General features: G+C 48.8%; 1 protein-coding gene across 1 annotated transcript in view; it reads left to right on the forward strand.

Moving 5' to 3' along the window:
• The window catches only part of KIF16B (kinesin family member 16B), a 238,165-nt gene that overhangs the window by 140,151 nt on the left and 79,996 nt on the right, over positions 1–18,018 (forward strand). Inside the window, exons 20-22 of the mRNA XM_060230816.1 lie at positions 462–1,808; positions 9,921–10,079; positions 15,966–16,071. Coding sequence (XP_060086799.1) covers positions 462–1,808; positions 9,921–10,079; positions 15,966–16,071 — 1,612 coding nt within the window. The remainder of the gene's footprint in view (positions 1–461; positions 1,809–9,920; positions 10,080–15,965; positions 16,072–18,018) is intronic.

Consider the following 18,018-nt stretch of genomic DNA (forward strand, 5'->3'; position numbering starts at 1 on the left):
TGGGACTGAAATGGAGCAGGGGAGAAAGATGTTCTAAGAGTTCCAGTTCTGGGGAGAAAGGTGGGATATAAACTAATAAAGGCAAACGCAAAATGTTATAGATGTCATACTCACATTCCATGTCTACATCCATGTACAGGGTTAAATGTTCTGGTAAAACTATGTTTTTTAAAAAGTATATCACTGTTAACGTAATGTAGCTTTTAGAATAACAGTTCCCTTAATGCATAGCTACAGTGTTCCGGATCAAAGACTCATTCTCTCTCCATGGTTCCTTCATACTAGGAGAGCTCTCTGTCTCTCTCTCTCTCTTTCTCTTGTGTGTGTGCGGGAAAACAGAATCGAAGGCTGTCTGAAACTTTCAGAACAATTGCGTCGCAGAAATAAAAGGCCTGTGATCTCTCAGGTGCCAAGCCTTTGAAGTCATAACTCCCTTTCCCTTTTGTTGTTTAATGCTTTAGGAAGCTGATAGAAGAAATGGAGGAAAGACAAAAGTCGGACAAAGCCGAACTTGAAAGGATGCAGCAGGAAGTGGAGTCCCAGCGCAAGGAGACGGAGATTGTGCAGCGGCAGATCCGAAAACAGGAGGAGAATCTCAAGAGGCGGAGCTTCCATATCGAGAGCCGGATGAAGGACTTGCTTGCCGAAAAGGAGAAGTTCGAGGAGGAGAGACTACGCGAGCAGCAAGAAATCGACCTTCAGAAGAAGAAGCAGCACGAAGAGGTTTTCGTGAGGGTGAAAGAGGAGTTGCACCGGTTGCAGGAGCTCGGGCAGAACGAAAAGGCGGAAAAAATGCAAATCTTCCGGGAGCTGGAAAAGCTCAAAAAGGAAAAAGAGGAGCAGTACGTCAAGCTGGAAATGGAAAAAAAAAGGCTCGAAGAGCAGGAAAGGGAACAAGTCATGTTGGTGGCCCACCTCGAAGAGCAGCTCAGAGACAAACAGGTCATGATCCAGGTCCTGAAAAGAGGAGACATGCAGAGGGTTGAAGAAGAGAAGAAGGACCTCGAGGACATCCGGGAGTCTCTCCTGAGAGTCAAAGAAGCAAGGCCAGAAGGGGATGAAAACTGCGAAGAGTTGGAATGGGCCCAGCAGAAGTTTATGGACTTCAAGAGGAAGCAGTTGGAACAGCTCATCGGCTTGGAGAGAGACTTGGTTCAACAGAAGGATCACCTAGAAAAAGAGGTGGCTGACGAACGCGAATATTCGGGTCGCTTAAAGCCTATTCGTAATGCGAATCTTGACAGACACGAGGAGAAGGCCAACAACACTGCCTTAGGTGTTGACGAAGGTTGCAAAATAAAATCCGAATATTGGCTGCAACAGAGACAGCAGCAGCTCCAGCACTTGGTGGACCACGCTTTACCCGCTTTGTTGGAGGAAAAGCAAAGAGCGTCGGAAGTCCTCGACAGAGGCCTGCAAAGCTTGGACAATACTCTTTACGAAGTCGAGAAAGAAATGGAAGAGAAAGAAGAGCAGCTGACGCAGTACTGGGACAGCGCCAGCCAGCTGCAGCAGCTTCAAGAGACGTTCGAATTCACTGCCAACGTGGCTCGGCAAGAAGAGAAAGTTCGGAAGAAGGAGAAAGAAATCCTCGAATCAAGGCAGAAGCAGCAGCGAGAGGCCCTGGAGCAAGCCGTGGCGAAGTTGGAAAGGCGGCATTCTGCTTTGCAGCAAAGCTCCACCCTTGATCTAGAAATCGAAGAGCAAAAACAGAAACTGGCGGTTTTGGACAGCAGCTGCAGCGAGCAGGCCGGCCTCCAAGCGACCATCGAGGCGGAGCAAAAAGCCTTAGAGCGAGACCGAGAAAGGTACGAAATAAATCGGGCGATAATCATTCGCGCCCGCTGTTTATTTCACAAAGAGATATTGCCTGTTCTTCGTAAATTAAGTTTATTGGTTTTAAATCATGAAACAGCGTAATTATAAATAAAACATGACTAGGCTGATATTGTCTAGATGTCTGCCAACACACACACACACACACACACACATATATATATACACACATATAGAAGAAGAAGAAGATATTGGATTTATATCCCGCCCTCTACTCCGAAGAGTCTCAGAGCAGCTCACAATCTCCTTTCCCTTCCTCCCCCACAACAGACACCCTGTGAGGTAGATGAAGATATTGGATTTATATCCCGCCCTCCACTCCGAAGATTCTCAGAGCGGCTCACAATCTCCTTTCCCTTCCTCCCCCACAACAGACACCCTGTGAGGTAGATGAAGATATTGGATTTATATCCCGCCCTCCACTCCAAAGAGTCTCAGAGCGGCCTACAATCTCCTTTACCTTCCTCCCCCACAACAGACACCCTGTGAGGTGGGTGGGGCTGGAGAGGGCTCTCACAGCAGCTGCCCTTTCAAGGACAACCTCTGCCAGAGCGATGGCTGACCCAAGGCCATGCTAGCAGCTGCAAGTGGAGGAGTGGGGAATCAAACCTGTAAGTAAAGTAAGTAAGTAAAATTTTATTTATATCCCGCCCTCCCCCGCCAAGCAGGCTCAGGGCGGCTAACAACAGCAAAATAACAATACATTTAACAAAACATTAAATTAACCCCAAACCAATTAATACATTAGTTAAAACAGTTACTAAGTCTAAAAACGTTAAGTTAGATCTGACAGTACCGTTATTAATCGACGCTATGCCTGTCAATTTGTATAATGATGGCGGATCTCCAGACTGGACCATTTTGATGTTTCTTTGTGGACTTGGTCAGCCGTTCATGAATGCCTGTTCGAAAAGGATGGTCTTGCAGGCCCTGCGGAACTGATCAAGGTTCCGCAGGGCCCGCACCTCCTCTGGGAGTTGATTCCACAAACATGGGGCCGCGGTAGAGAAGGCCCGTGCATAGGTAGTCCGAAGTTTAACTTCTTTTGGCCCAGGGGTGGTCAATCTGTTTTTACCTACTGACCTCAGTGCTCTCTGGGGCTCATACGGGGAGAGACGGTCCCTCAGGTAGGTCGGTCCTCGGCCATATAGGGCTTTAAAGGTAATCACCAGCACTTTGTACTGGACCCGGTATACAATCGGCAGCCAGTGCAGTTCGCGTAGCCCCGGCCGTATATGCTCCCATTTTGGGAGGCCAAGCAGCAGCCTGGCCGCCGCGTTCTGCACTAGCTGCAATCTCCGGGTCCGGCACAGAGGCAGCCCCATGTAGAGGCCGTTACAGTAGTCCAATCTTGAGGTGACCGTCGCATGGATTACCGTTGCTAGGTCCCGGCGCTCTAGGAAAGGGGCCGACTGCCTCGCCCGCTTCAGATGAAAAAATGCTGACTTGGCAGTGGCTGTTATCTGGGCCTCCATTGATAATGAAGGCTCCAGTAAAACACCCAAGCTCTTTACCCGCGGCGCCGCCTTCAGCGGCGCACCGTCAAAGGTCGGGAGAGATATTTCCTTCCCCAGAACGCCACGACCCACACAGAGAACCTCTGTCTTCGCTGGGTTCAGCTTCAGCCCACTCAGCCTAAGCCATGTTGCAACAGCCTGTAGGGCCTGATCTAGGCTCCCCGGGGCAGAGGCGGGCCGGCCATCCATTAGCAGATAGAGCTGGGTGTCATCTGCATATTGATGGCAACCCAGCCCAAACCTCCGGACAATCTGGGCAAGGGGGCGCATATAGATGTTAAATAACATCGGGGAGAGAACTGCTCCCTGAGGCACCCCACAATCTAGTGTGCGCCTCTGGGATCGTTCACCCCCAATTGCCACCCTTTGTCCCCGACCCATGAGGAAGGAGGAAAGCCATTGTAAGGCCAGCCCCCTAACCCCTATGTCGGCGAGGCGGTGGATCAGTAGCTGATGGTCGACTGTGTCAAATGCAGCCGACAGATCTAATAACATCAGCACTGCCACACCGCCTCGATCCAGTTGCCGTTGGAGGTCATCTACTAAGGCGACCAGGACCGTCTCTGTCCCGTGGCCTGGCCGAAAACCAGACTGGCACGGGTCTAGGACAGAAGCGTCATCTAGAAACCTCTGTAGCTGCAACGCCACTGCCCTCTCGATAATTTTACCTAAGAATGGTAAATTAGACACCAGTCGGTAATTTGCCAATTCGGCCGGGTCTGCTGTAGGTTTTTTCAAGAGGGGGCGGACCAAGGCCTCTTTCAGAGGTGTTGGAAAATGCCCCTCTGAGAGGGATCTATTTATGATGTCCCGTAAAGGACATCTAAGCTCCCTCTGGCAAGATTTAATCAGCCAAGAGGGGCAAGGGTCCAAATCGCATGTTGTTGGGCGGGCAGCAGAGAGGATTCCATCGACTTCCTCCAGGCTGAGTGGGTCAAAGTGGCCCAGCGTAAAATCCAAAGACAGGTGCGGGGCCTCAATTTCACTCACTGTATCTAATGTGATAGGCAGGTCTTGGCGGAGCGACGAGATTTTATCTGCAAAATATTTCGCAAATGCCTCACAGCCTATCTCTAATTCTCTAACGTTTGGTTTGCCTTGTGGCAATGTTATTAGATCGCCAATTACTCTAAACAATTGTGCTGGGCGCGAATTTGCAGATGCAATCTTGGCTGCAAAGTATTCTTTCTTTGCAGCCTTGACTGCCATCTCATATGACTTCATAAACGTTCTATAGGATGTTCTCGTCGCTTCGTCCCGAGTATGCCTCCACCGCCTCTCTAGTCGTCTGAGCCCTTGTTTCAGCTGGTGTAGCTCCAAGGTATACCATGGGGCCAGCCTCACACGAGGGCGCAGAGGGCGCTGGGGTGCAATTTCATCGATAGCCCTGGATAGTTGGCCCTGCCAAACTTCCACCAGGTCATCGAGGGAATTGCTAGTGGGCCAGGGATCCCTCAGGGCTGTTTGGAACCGTTCCGGGTCCATCAATCCCCGAGGGCGAGCCAAAATAGGCTCTCCGCCCATACAGGGTTGAGGCGACATCTCCATACGGGCCTTAAGGGCTAGGTGATCCGACCATGGAACCGCTTCCACCGCGATATCGTTCACCAAAATCCCGGCCGCAAAGATCAGGTCTAATGTGTGCCCGGCCTGATGCGTGGGAGTTGTGACAAATTGAGAGAGCCCCAGTGTCGCCATGGAAGACACTAGATCCATCGCCTGAGTGGAGGCCGTGTCATCGGCACGGACATTGAAGTCGCCCAGGACCATGAGCCCCGGGTACTCCAACGCCCAGCCCGCCACTGCCTCCAATAGTGATGGTAAGGCGCTGGCTGGTGCGTTGGGCGTACGGTACGCCAGCCAGACCGCCAACCCCTCTCCAACATCCCACGTCAGACCGGCACATTCGATGCCGTTGATCTCTGGGGCCGGGAGAGCCCGAAAGGAGTAACCCTCCCATATGAACAACGCCACCCCTCCCCCCCGCCCGTTATTCCGTGACTGGTGAAAGACCAAGTAACCTGGTTCTCCCAGATAAGAGTCCACACACTTAACCACTACACCAAACTGGCTCTCCATACATACACACACACACACATTCCTATATATATATATATATATATACACACACACACATATAACATGTACTTCAAAGGAAGGTATAATATAAATAAACAAACAGTGCCAACATTCTACCATAGGTGTAAATCATTAACAATTTTAAGGATTTCTTGTTGAGCAGTTAGATATTTTCTATTCTTTAAATGTAATCAGGGCTTTTTTTGAGCACGAACACACAGGAACACAGTTCCAACTGGCTTGGTGTTGAGGTATGGCCTAATATGCAAATGAGTTCTCGCTGGGCTTTTCCCACACAAAAAAACCCTGTGGGAAACAGTGGTGATGTCAGGGGGTGTGGCCTAATATGCAAATGAGTTCCTGCTGGGCTTTTTTTTTCTACAAAAGAAGTGCTGAATGTAATGTTCCATAAATAATTGGCCATTATGGCACCACGGTGCTTCTTCTGATGTCTTTCTTCAGGTGTAAGAGAGGGGCCATAGCTCAGGTGTAGAGCATCTGTGTGGCATGCAGAAGGTCCCAGGTTTGATCCCCGGCATTTCTCGTTGAAAGGACCAGGTGGTAGGTGATGTGAAAGACCTCTGCCTGAGACCCTGGAGAACTGCTGCCAATCTGAGAAGACCCTGGAGAACTGCTTCCAACCTGACCTTGAAGGACTAATGTTCTGATATAGTATAAGATACCGGTAGCTTCAGGTGTGTTTAATGGAAGTTTGCTAACTGCTTGGATTCAGTTGCCATTTGCTAGGATCTTCAGGCCTGAAGGAGTGAGGAGATATTAAGAACATCAGAGGAGCCTTGCTGAATCAGACAATAGTCCATCTAGTCCAACCTCCTGTCCCACACAGTGGCCAAGCAGTTCCTCGGGAGGGCCAATGACAGGGCAGAGAGGCCCTGCTGGATCAGACCAGTGAAGGTCCATCTAGTCCAGCATCCTGCCTCACACGGTGACTGGCCACTTCCTCTGGCGGGCCAAAGACAGGGCAGAGAGCCCGAGGCCCTCATAAGAACATCAGAAGAGCCCTGCTGGATCAGACCAGTGTGGGTCCATCTAGTCCAGCATCCTGCCTCACACAGTGGCCAGCCACTTCCTCTGGAGGGCCAAAGACAGGGCAAAGAGGCCGAAGCCTTCATAAGAACATCGGAAGAGCCCTGCTGGATCAGACCACTGAGGGTCCATTTAGTCCAGCATCCTGCCTCACATGGTGGCCAACCAGTTCCTCTGGAGGGCCAACAACAGGGCAGAGAGGCCAAGGCCTTCATAAGAACACAAGAAGAGCCCTGCTGGATTAAACCAGTGAGGGTCCATCTAGTCCAGCATCCTGACTCACACAGTGGCCAGCTATTTCCTCTGGAGGGCCAAAGACAGGGCAGAGAGGCCAAGGCCTTCATAAGAACATCAGAAGAGCCCTGCTGGATCAGACCAGTGAGGCCTTCCTTGATGTTGCCTCCTGGCTCTTGGATTCAGAGGCCTAGTGCCTCTGAATGTGAGGTTCCCCTCAGTCACCATGGCTAGTGGCCATCGATAGACTCATCTTCCATGAATCTACCTCATCCCCTTTTCTAGCTGTTTATTCCTGTGGCCATCACTACATGCTCTGGCAACAACTTACACATTTCCACTCTCTGTGTAAAGCAGTGTTTCCTTTTGTCTGTCCTGAATTTTACTGCCCATCAGCTTCGTGGGATGCCTTCGAGTTCTAGTCTTCTGAGAGAGGGAGAGCCAGTTTGGTGTAGCGGTTAAGTGTGCGGACTCTTATCTGGGAGAACCGGGTTTGATTCCCCACTCCTCCACTTGCACCTGCTGGAATGGTCTTGGGTCAGCCATAGCTCTGGCAGAGGTTGTCCTCGAAAGGGCAGCTGCTGTGAGAGCCCTCTCAGCCCCACCCACCTCACAGGGTGTCTGTTGTTGGCTGAAAAGATAAAGGAGATTGTAAGCTGCTCTGAATCTCTGATTCAGAGAGAAGGGCAGGGTATAAATCTGCAATTCTTCTTCAGCTCTCTCCGCCCCATGGCACCATTTTGTAAACCTCTCTCGTGTTCCCCTCTTAGTCACCTGGGACTTCTACACACCAAGCAGATGAGCCTGTGAGCCGTAGTTCCTCCCCTGACTTGAAAATGTTGCCACTTTTGATTTCTGCCAGGTCCTTTAGAGAAGAAATAATTGAAACCCTTTCCTGGAGTTACTCAAGTGGTTCTAATGGCCTCAGTCTCATGAATCAATCCAGCTCTAATGAGCTGATGAAGATATTTTCTGCCGAAAACGACTGCTGTTTTGTTCGTTTAACTGCTATATTTACATCCTAACGTAGCTTCCGATTGACAGACGGGTTCTTCGCTATTTAAATAGTTGCGACCATCTTTTTGTTTAATGTGCATGTCTATCTAAGGCAGGGGTGGGGAACCTTTCTTCTGCCAAGGGCCATTTGGATATTTATAACATCATTCGTGGGCCATACAAAATTATCAACTTAAAAAACAGTGCTCCATATTAGGCCACACCATCTGGGATTATCAAGTGCAAATTGAACTGGTAGTAACTGCCTCACCTCTGCCAGCCTTCTGTCCCTTCAGCTGTTCTCAGCAGACCTTTAAAAGCACCCACATATCCCAGCAGCAGTCCTTCACAATATCCATAAGAGGGGAGGCCTCGGCCCAGCAGTCCCCGAGGGCCATATCAAGTGATCTCAAGGGCCATTTACGGCCCTCGGATCTGATGTTCCCCATCCCTGATCTAAGGGAAATGTCCCTTGTGAGAGAACACCCTAATTCATATCTTGCCAGGTCTTATTAGTTATAGTCTTATGCCTCTGTATGGAATTTATTTTGTGAAAATTTCTTCCCCATCTCCTTTTCTGTAATATCCAGTGGTTTGAAATATTAGCAATATGGAATTGATGTTAGTAAAGATGTAAACTTCAGGGCTTTTTTAATAGAAAAGACCCAGCAGGAACTCATTTGCATATTAGGCCAGACCCCCCCCTCGTGTCATAATTGTTCCACACAGGGCTTTTTCTACAGAAAAAGCCTAGCAGGAACTCATTTGCATATTAGGCCACACCCCCCCTGGTGTCGCAGTTGCTCCAGACAGGGTTTGTTTTCCACAAAAAAAGCCCTGCGTGAATTCATTTGCATATTAGGCCACACCCCTGATGTCACCACTGTTACATACAAGGCTTCATATGCAATGTTTCATCCAGCAGGAGATCATTTGCATATTAGGCCACACCTCCTGACACCACAATTTTTTCATACAGGGCTTTTTGAGGGGAAAGTCACAGCAGGAACTCATTTGCATATCAGGCCACACCCCCTGATGTCACCATTGTCCTGCACAGGGCTTTCGGGTAGAAAAAGCCCAGCAGGAAATTATTTGCATACTAGGCCACACCCCCTGGCGCCAAGCCAGCCGGAACTGCATTCCTGCTCAAAAAAAAGAAAAGAAAGCCCTGGTCTTACGTCTGTCCTAACTGTTTATAAATCGGTATGCTTGGAATCAAATAATTCCAAACAAAATATGCCTCTTTACTTAAGTAGGGATCAGCAACTATTTGTGGATGCCCTTTCAGTTAGCAAGAGCGGCTATGTGGCCCTGTTCCCCCAAATGACAAATCACGCACATATGAACCTACCTTATACTGAATGAGACCCTTGGTCTATCAAGGTCAGTATTGTCTATCCAGAGACTGGAAACAGCCCTCCAGGGTCTCGGGCTGAGGTCTTTCACATCTCTTTTTTGGTTCAACATTAGGAAGAACTTCCTGGCCATTGAAACGGTTCCTCAATGGAACAGGCTTCCTCCTTGGGAGGTGGTAGGCTCTGGAAGTTTTTAAGCAGAGCCTGGATGGCCATCTGACAGCAATGCTCATTCTGTGGATTTAGGCAGGTCGTGAGAGGGAGGGAGGGCAGGAAGGGTTGCATCAGTGGTTAGTTCTCATGGCCTTTTCTTACACGCCCAGGAAAATCGCCATTTTTGGGTCAGTTTAGCCAGGGATCCTGGAGGTTTTTTTGCCATCTTCTGTGCATGGAGCAGGGATCACTGGGTGTGTGTGGGAGAGAAGGTATTTGTGAATTTCCTGCATTGTGCAGGGGTTTGGACTAGATGACCCCGTAGGTCCCATCTAACCATATGATTCTGTGATTCTTACTGCCCGGTCCTTTTAAACTGGAGTTGCTGAGGAGCGAACCTGGGACCTTCTGCAGAGATTCTTCCACTGAGCCCTCAGCTTGGAAATCATTCCCTACTTTTTAGTTCAGGAAAGCTCTTTCAAGTCCCTCCTTATCGCGCTGCTGTTCTTTCCTCAAGGTTGGAGAGGACTTTTTTGTTAAAGAAACGTCAACAGCAACGTCTCCAGATTTGTCTGGTCTCTCTTAAAGATAGGGTCAGACTTTGGGGGCTTGACTTGGGGGAACTCTCCATAATGGAGCTCGAGAAACCCTGCTGCGATTTGACGTGTCTCAAATAATACGCGTTGGAATTTGCTGACAGGTTGGACTTGCAAATACAGCAGCTGAAGGAGAAGATCTGCGAAGGTGACGGAGTTGAAAGGGGGCATCTTGGAGGCAGTGAGGAGAAACTATCTCATAGCAGTCCGCCTCCTAACGCTACAAAAACACCGTCCCATTTTATTCCGTTGGTCGATGACAGGTACGTGTTCCCATTTTACGTGTTCTTGTCCCTTCAAAAAAAAAAAGTTTGACTCCGTTATCTACACAAGTATCTTTAAATGGATGCCTTGAATTAAAAGTTCTGAAATCAGTTTTTAGTAGAATGACACAGTTCTTTTCTTCCCCCCTTTTGCTGTGAAGGGTCTGAAATATTTTCCAAATAAAACTTTTCTGCATAGAGTAGTTCCTGAGTTTTGAATTCTTAAAAAATAGGGCCTGAGGGCTTCTAGGATTTTATATTTCCTTCGTACCTGGAAATCTGACTTAATGCCGTGTTATCAAGGAAATACAAAGCATTAACCAACAGCACAAGGGGAGACCTGAGAAACCCTTGGGGTTGTTTCTTAACTAACGTTATCAGTATACAGGTGTAATTTCTTTTTCTCTGTTACGTTTAACCGCAGACCTGCTGCCTTTTAGAGGAAATCTTAACGTCTCTGTTTCTGATTATAGATAAGCATAAGGGTTGATTGCTGCAAACTCCTATTTCTTTATTTTAAATATTTATGAGTCGCCTTATGAAGCGCAAGGCAACTTGACGGCGACGTTCCCTCCCAGCTGCAGAGTCTTGCGAGCAAAAATTCTACTTTGCGAGCGACTGGCATTAAAGTTGTGAGCGACTGGCGCTGAAGCGACGAGCTCCTGCATCAGTGCTTGTGCTCTGGAGTCAATTTCCCTGAGCGAAGACAAAAACGTGTGAGCTGGAGGCTGAAAATCTGTGAGCTAGCTCACGCTAACTCAGCTTAGGGGGGGGACGCTGCTTGGTGGTGGGAAGTGCTATCAAGCTACAGCTGACTTGTGGTGACCCCAGTGGGGTTTTTATGGCCCGAGACCTTCAGAGGTGGTTCGCCGTTGCCTGCCTCTGCATCAAGACCCCGACATTCCTTGGAGTTCTCCCATCCACATACTAGTCAGCGCCAGTCCTGCTTAGCTTCGGAGATCTGATGATACTGAGCAAGCCTGGGCCATCCAGGGCAAGGTGGCCCCAAGTTATGCAGTCCTTTGTTCAGAAACCAGGGCAATTTAGCTAATTGTCACGTTCTCGGGGCGCAGGCAGGCGGGAGTCCAATGTCGGTCCGAGGTCAAAGTCCAGGGAGTCAAGCAGGGGCCAAGTCACCAAAGCAAAATTGCAAACGGGAATCAGAAGTCAGTGTCCAAAAGCGAAAGGGGTTTGGGTGCCAAGGAATTCAAGCAGGTCAGGCTCTGGAATCAGGAAGGAGCGTAGATGCAAGCCAAAAAAAGGAAGCAAGTTCCCTGGGTGACTGTAATTCTCCTAAAACTCAGGGCTATGAGATCGGAAGCATTGGCGCGCCTCGCGTCTGCATTGTGAGAGTGTTTCCCCGAAACCGGCTGCGCATTCTTGAGATGGGAGGGGGAGAGCTGATTGTCAACAGCCAGCGCTGGTGCCTGGAATGTGGGGAGAGTGATTGGTGGGCCAGCTGTTGATTGTTCGGCTGAGGTGCTGGAAGGGCATTCTTGGGGAGGGACGGTGGCTCAGTGGTAGAGCATCTGCTTGGTAAGCAGAAGGTCCCAGGTTCAATCCCTGGCATCTCCAAAAAAGGGTCCAGGCAAAAAGGTGTGAAAAACCTCAGCTTGAGACCCTGGAGAGCCGCTGCCAGCCTGAGTAGACAATACTGACTTTGATGGACCAAAGGTCTGATTCAGTATAAGGCAGCTTCATATGTTCATATGTTCCTTGTCTGTTAACCCTTCCAGCTTCCCTTCCTCAGGACTCATGACACTAATGACCCTCCATGGCAACGCAAGCTCTCTATGACCTCATGGGCCCGGTCCGAAAGAGCACTAAAGAGACCAGGCAGGCAAGGAGAACAGAAGGGAGGAAAGGACAGGCAGGCTAAAGAGGGCAGGATGAAGACAAGTCCTTATTCTCTTTAACTTACGGTAACCCCATGGGCAAGACAGAGACCTGGCTCCGCATCAAGACCCTAGTATTCCTCCCTGACCTGTAGGGCTTTTTTTGTAGCAGGAACTCCTTTGCATATTAGGCCACACACCACCTGATGTAGCCAATCCTTCTGGAGCTTACAGTAGGCCCTGCAATAAGAGCCCTGTAAGCTCCATGGCGCAGAGTGGTAAAGCTGCAGTACTGCAGTCAGACTCTCTGCTCACGACTTGCGTTCGATCCCGGCGGAAGCTGGATTCAGGTCACCGGTTCCAGGTTGACTCAGCCTTCCATCCTTCGAGGTCGGTAAAATGAGTCCCCAGTTTGCTGGGGGAAAGTGGAGATGACTGGGGAAGGCAGTGGCAAACCAGCCCGTAAAAAGTCTGCCGTGAAAACATCGTGATGTGACGTCACCCCAGAGTTGGAAACGACTGGTGTTCACACAGGGGACTGCCTTTACCTTTTTTTTTTTTTTAAGCTTCAGGAGGACTGGCTACATCAGGGGTGTGTGGCCTAATGTGCAAAGGAGCTCCTCTTACAAAAAGAAGCCCTGCTGACCTGGATTGGCCAGGCAAGCCCAAGCCCTTCAGATCTCAGAAGCGAAGCAGGGTCAACTCTGGCAAGTTCTTGGATGGGAGACCTCCTTGGAATACCAGCAGTCGGGAGGGCAGGGGCAGGCTTTGTTCACCCACGTCTCTGAATACAGCATCCTGCAGCCCCCCCCCCCCCCCAGTACCAGAGGTTACCATGACTTCCTGGTGCACGCACAAAGAAAAATGCAAAGAAAGAAGAAAAAGTAAAGACCCTGGTATACCTTAGGAGCCGCACGTGGTTCTTTCACACATATTGTGTGACTTTTTGAAGCCACCACCACCCTGTTGTCCAGCTTGGAGAAGGCATTTGTCTCTTTAAATCAGGGGTGGGGAACCTTTTTTTCTGCCAAGGGCTGTATGGATATTTATAACATCATTCGCAGGCCATAAAAAATTATCAACTTAAAAAACAGTGCTCCGCCGAGGGAGAATGATTCAGGCCAGCAAAATTAATGCAAATAATTGTTTTTCTATTTGAAGTCATGTGGGGAGAGCCTATTCTGGCACACACACACACACAGCCCGCCGCCCTAGGCAAATGCATAGGTCCAGGGCTTTTTTGTAGAAAAAAGCCCAGCAGGAACTCAGTAGCATATTAAACTGCATCCCCTAATATTAGCACATTAGGCCACACCCTCTGGGATAATCAAGTGCAAACTGAACTGTGACAGTAACTTTTCCAGGCCCTGAAGCAATTCTGGCTGGCCAGCCAGGCCCCAGAGAGGCTGCCACGCAGTACATCTGGGCCCTGTGATCCCTGCCTGGCCCTGGGGAGGCTGCTGCACAGCGCGGCTGGGCCCCACGATCCTTGCTGGTCAGCCAGGCCCTAGGGAGGCTGCCATATGGCTTGGTTCAGTCCAGTAATCCCTGAGGGCCACACCAAGTGACCTCGAGGGCCATATATGTCCCTCGGGACGGAGGTTCCCCACCCCTGCTTTAAATCATGTCACCAAGCCAGCTGGTGGCTTGGAAAATGCATTTAAAGTTGCTTTTTTTCCACTTCCTTCCTTCCTTCCTTCTTCCTCCCTCCCTCCCTCCCTCCCTCCCTTCCTTCCTTCCTTCCTTCCTCCCTCCCTCCCTTCCTTCCTTCCTTCCTTCCTTCCTTCCTTCCTTCCTTCCTTCCTTCCTTCCTTCCTTCCTTCCTTCCTTCCTTCTTTCCTTCCTTCCTTCCTTCCTCCCTCCCTCCCTCCCTCCCTCCCTTCCTTCCTTCCTTCCTTCCTTCCTTCCTTCCTTCCTTCCTTCCTTCCTTCCTTCCTTCCTTCCTTCTCTTGTGGCCCTCAAACCTCTTACATTCATGTCTTGTGACTCTCAAACCTTTGACATTTATTCTATGTGGCTCTTTACTTTAAGCAAGTTTGTCCACCCCATGTACAGTCCCTTCAGATATCCTGGTCCCAGGCCCTTTAAAGATCAAAACCACCATCTTAAATTGGGCTTGGAAGCGAATCGGTAGCCAGTGTAATTGCTGTAATATCAGGGTCAGGGACTCCCAGTAGCAGACCCAAATAGAAGTCTAGCCACAGCATTATGCACTAGCTGCAGCTTTCGAACACCCTTTAAAGGTGTCCCCGAGTACAGCGCAATACAGTAGTCCAGTCTAGATGTAACTAAGGCATGGATCAGTATACGAGAAATTCTGCAGCTTTTGCTGACATAAGAACATAAGAGAAGCCATGTTGGATCAGGCCAATGGCCCATCCAGTCAAATACTCTGTATCACATAAGAGAATCCATGTTGGATCAGGCCAATGGCCCATCCAGTCCAACACTCTGTGTCATAAGAACGTAAGAGAAGCCATGTTGGATCAGGACAATGGCCCATCCAGTCCAACACTCTGTCACACAGTGGTGAAAAACCAGGTGCCATCCGGCGGTCCACCAGTGGGGCCAGGACACTAGAAGCCCTCCCACTGCTGCCCCTCCAAGCATCAAGAAGACAGAGCACCACTGCCCCAGACATAAGAACATAAGAGAAGCCATGTTGGATCAGGCCAATGGCCCATCCAGTCCAACACTCTGTGTCACATAAGGACATAAGAGAAGCCATGTTGGATCAGGCGAAAAGCCCATCCAGTCCAACACTGTATCACATAAGGGAAGCCATGTTGGATCAGACCAAAGGCCCATCCAGTCCAACACTCTGTGTCACACAGTGGCCAAAAAACCCAGGTGCCATCAGGAGGTCCATCAATGGGCCCAGGACACTAGAAGTCCTCACACTGTTGCCCCTCTCAAGCACCAAGAATACAGAACATCACTGCTCCAGACATAAGAACATAAGAGAAGCCATGTTGGATCAAGCCAATGGCCCATCCAGTCCAACACTTTGTGTCACACAGTAGCAAAAAAAAAAGTGCCATCAAGTGTGCCATCATTTCCTTGACATTATCAAAGAATCCATTGTTTTTTAATGTCTGATGTCCATCCCTAGAGGCATGTTTAACTGCTTTTTTCATTTCACCCGTAAAGAAAATTTAATCACTTTCTGTCAGCCTGGTTCAAATTTGGTTTCCCTTGCTCGTCGTAGCAACCCTACAAGACCCACATTTTAGAAACTTTTTCGTTCTTCTGTTCGCTGCAGCTACTGACTGTAAGCAGATTTACTTCTTTTCTCAGCTGACCCACCTCAAAGCTTTCAGGTTAATGAAAAATATCCAAATGCAGGGCTTTTTTCGTTGCAGGAACTCCTTTGCATATAGGCCACACACCAGTGATGTTGCCAATCTTTGAAGAGCTTACAGGGTTCTTAGTACAGGGCCTACTGGAAGCTCCAGGAGGATTGGCTACATCGGGGGGGGGGGGTGGCCTAATATGCAAAGGAGCTCCTGCTAAAATTCCACCCCTGTAGCCAATCCCCCAAGACCTTACAGGGCTCTTAGTCCAGGGCCTACTGGAAGCTCCAGGAGGATTGGCTACATGGGGGTGTGTGGCCTAATATGCAAAGGAACTCCTGCTAAAATTCCACCTCTGTAGCCAATCCCCCAAGAGCTTACAGGGCTCTTAGTCCAGGGCCTACTGGAAGCTCCAGGAGGATTGGCTACATCGGGAGGGTGTGGCCTAATATGCAAAGGAGCTCTTGCTAAAATTCCACCCCTGTAGCCAATCCCCCAAAAGCTTACAGGGCCCTTAGTCCAGGGCCTACTGTACGTTCTGGGAGGACTGCCTACATCAGGGTGCGTGGACTTATAGGCAAAGAAGTTTTTGCTACAAAAAAAGCAACTGCCCGAATATATATTCAGCTGAAAGAATAGCCGAAAAATACCAGTAAAGTGTTTTTCGTCTATTTTTATGGCTTGGACAGAGACAAATGCACACCCCTAGTAATATTGCTCTCTCTGGGGATTTTTTATTTGCATTTTCTTTTTTAAAGAATCAATGCCTTTATCGAAGAAGAAGTTCAGAGACGTCTTCAGAATGTTCACTATACTTCTGCAGAGAACAACAACAGCCTCTTCCAGTCTGTGGAATGTTTAAAGGCAAGTAAAGGAAACAAACACAAATAAAGATTTTTTAAAAAAAAAAAACTTAAAACAAGCTTCAAACCTTAGCACTGGTTGGTCTTAGAAAGTGCTTTCTTTGTATTTCTTCCACCGGATCCAGGAAACTGGGCAAAAGATGCTCTGGCTCTTTCCTTCCTTCCCCAGGGGACCAGGAGGGGGAGGAGCCTCAGCCAATAGAAGGAAGAAAGGCTTGGCTCAGTAGTTCTGCTGTGCAACTGAGAGAGCCTGGCAAAGCAAGCTCTGCCTCCCCACCTTCCTCCCCAAGAGAGGAGCCTCAGCCAATAGAGAATATAGAGGGTTTGCTCTGTAGTTCCTGTGCGATTGAGCAAGTCTTGTTATGCACAAGGAAGCAAGTGAGAGGGAGAAGGAAGCGGATGACAGGCTGTTGCTTTACTTAATTTTTCACCCCGAAATACATTATTACCTTTTTAAAAAGCCAGTTCCGGCTGTTGCCTTCTTTGTGCCTTCAGGAATGCCTTCAATCATTCTGCATATATGACCAAGACAGCTTATTCCTGTTGATTTACCTCCCTAGAAGTGGTCTAGGGTTGGCCACTCACATGGACTAATCTATAAAATAAAGAAAATAATATTAGTGAGTTGTTTAAATGCATAGGACACAATACAGCCTTATGTAGGGAAGCTGAAGAGTGTAGGTGTGATGCAGTCCTATACCAGAAGAAGGAGGAGTTGGTTTATATACCCTGATTTTTTGTACCTTAAGGAGTCTCAAAGCAGCTTACAATCTCCTTCCCTTCCTCTCCCCACGACAAGAACCTTGTGAGGCTGAGAGAGCTCTGAGAGAATTGTGACTGACCCAAGGTTACCCAGCAGGCTTCATGTGGAGGAGAAGTGGGCAATTGAATTCAGTTCTGCAGATCAGAGTCCGCGTCCCTTAACCACTACACCACACCGGCTTTTTCTACAGGATGCCATCTGTCTATGCAGGGCTTTTTTTGTGACAGGAACTCCTTTGCATATTAGGCCACACCTCCCTGACATAGCCAGTCCTCCAAGAGCTTGCAGGGCCTACTGTAAGGCCCAGGAAGATTGACTGCATCAGGGATGTGTGGCCTAATATGCGAAGCAGTTCCTGCTACAAAAAAAGCCCTGTGTCTTTTATAGGGTGTGGGGTGGAGGAAACGAGCCTAATCCCTTGCTAGATGCAACACTGTAAAAGACAACAATGCTAGTCAAAGTTGGAGGCAGCAAGGAAAGAGGAAAACTCAACACGAACCGTATCAAACAAAGCGATCAGTGACTCACGAAAGTTCATTTCCCAGCTGCCGATTCTGTCAGTATGGAAGGTGTTACTCGGCTCTTACTCTTTTCTACTGCTGAGACTGTAGACACGGGGGAAGGGAGATGCTGGTCTCCTATAAATGCCTGGATCAAATTTCAGAATCCAGATGATCATTTCAGAGGATAGCTGCGTTGGTCTGCAGTAGAACAGTGGGATTTGAGTCCAGTCTGTGGGAGGGAACTTTGTCTCTCAAAAGATTGTACCCTGAGGCACTACTGAACCAGAATCCAGACTTATGGAGTTGTAACTGTGGAGGAGTGACCCACGCACTGAGAGAACCATCTCTTCAGTGCCCAGATCAGAAATTTGTTGAGGCGATAGATCGTTTCTGAGGAGAATTCTCTCTGTATCTCAAGACTCAAACTTGGGTTTTCAGCTCACTGGAACTCTTTTGGGATGGAGATCCTTATTGGATGTCAGGGAGGAAAGAATCAGCTCTGTGCGTTTGATACTCAACTTTTACCCTGCCACGTCCAACTATTTGAATTTAAACCAATTTAGTGCCAGTTCGGACTATAATTGGCTCCATTTCCAGTATTCCAGCTGGATTAGACTATTTGTTGTGACAGATAGCTCTGTTCTATTTCCCCCCCCCCTTTCCTTTTCAGAATAAGACCTTA

The sequence above is a fragment of the Heteronotia binoei genome, chromosome 1 (genome assembly GCF_032191835.1).
Source record: "Heteronotia binoei isolate CCM8104 ecotype False Entrance Well chromosome 1, APGP_CSIRO_Hbin_v1, whole genome shotgun sequence".
In the NCBI taxonomy this organism is placed as follows: Eukaryota; Metazoa; Chordata; class Lepidosauria; order Squamata; family Gekkonidae; genus Heteronotia; species Heteronotia binoei.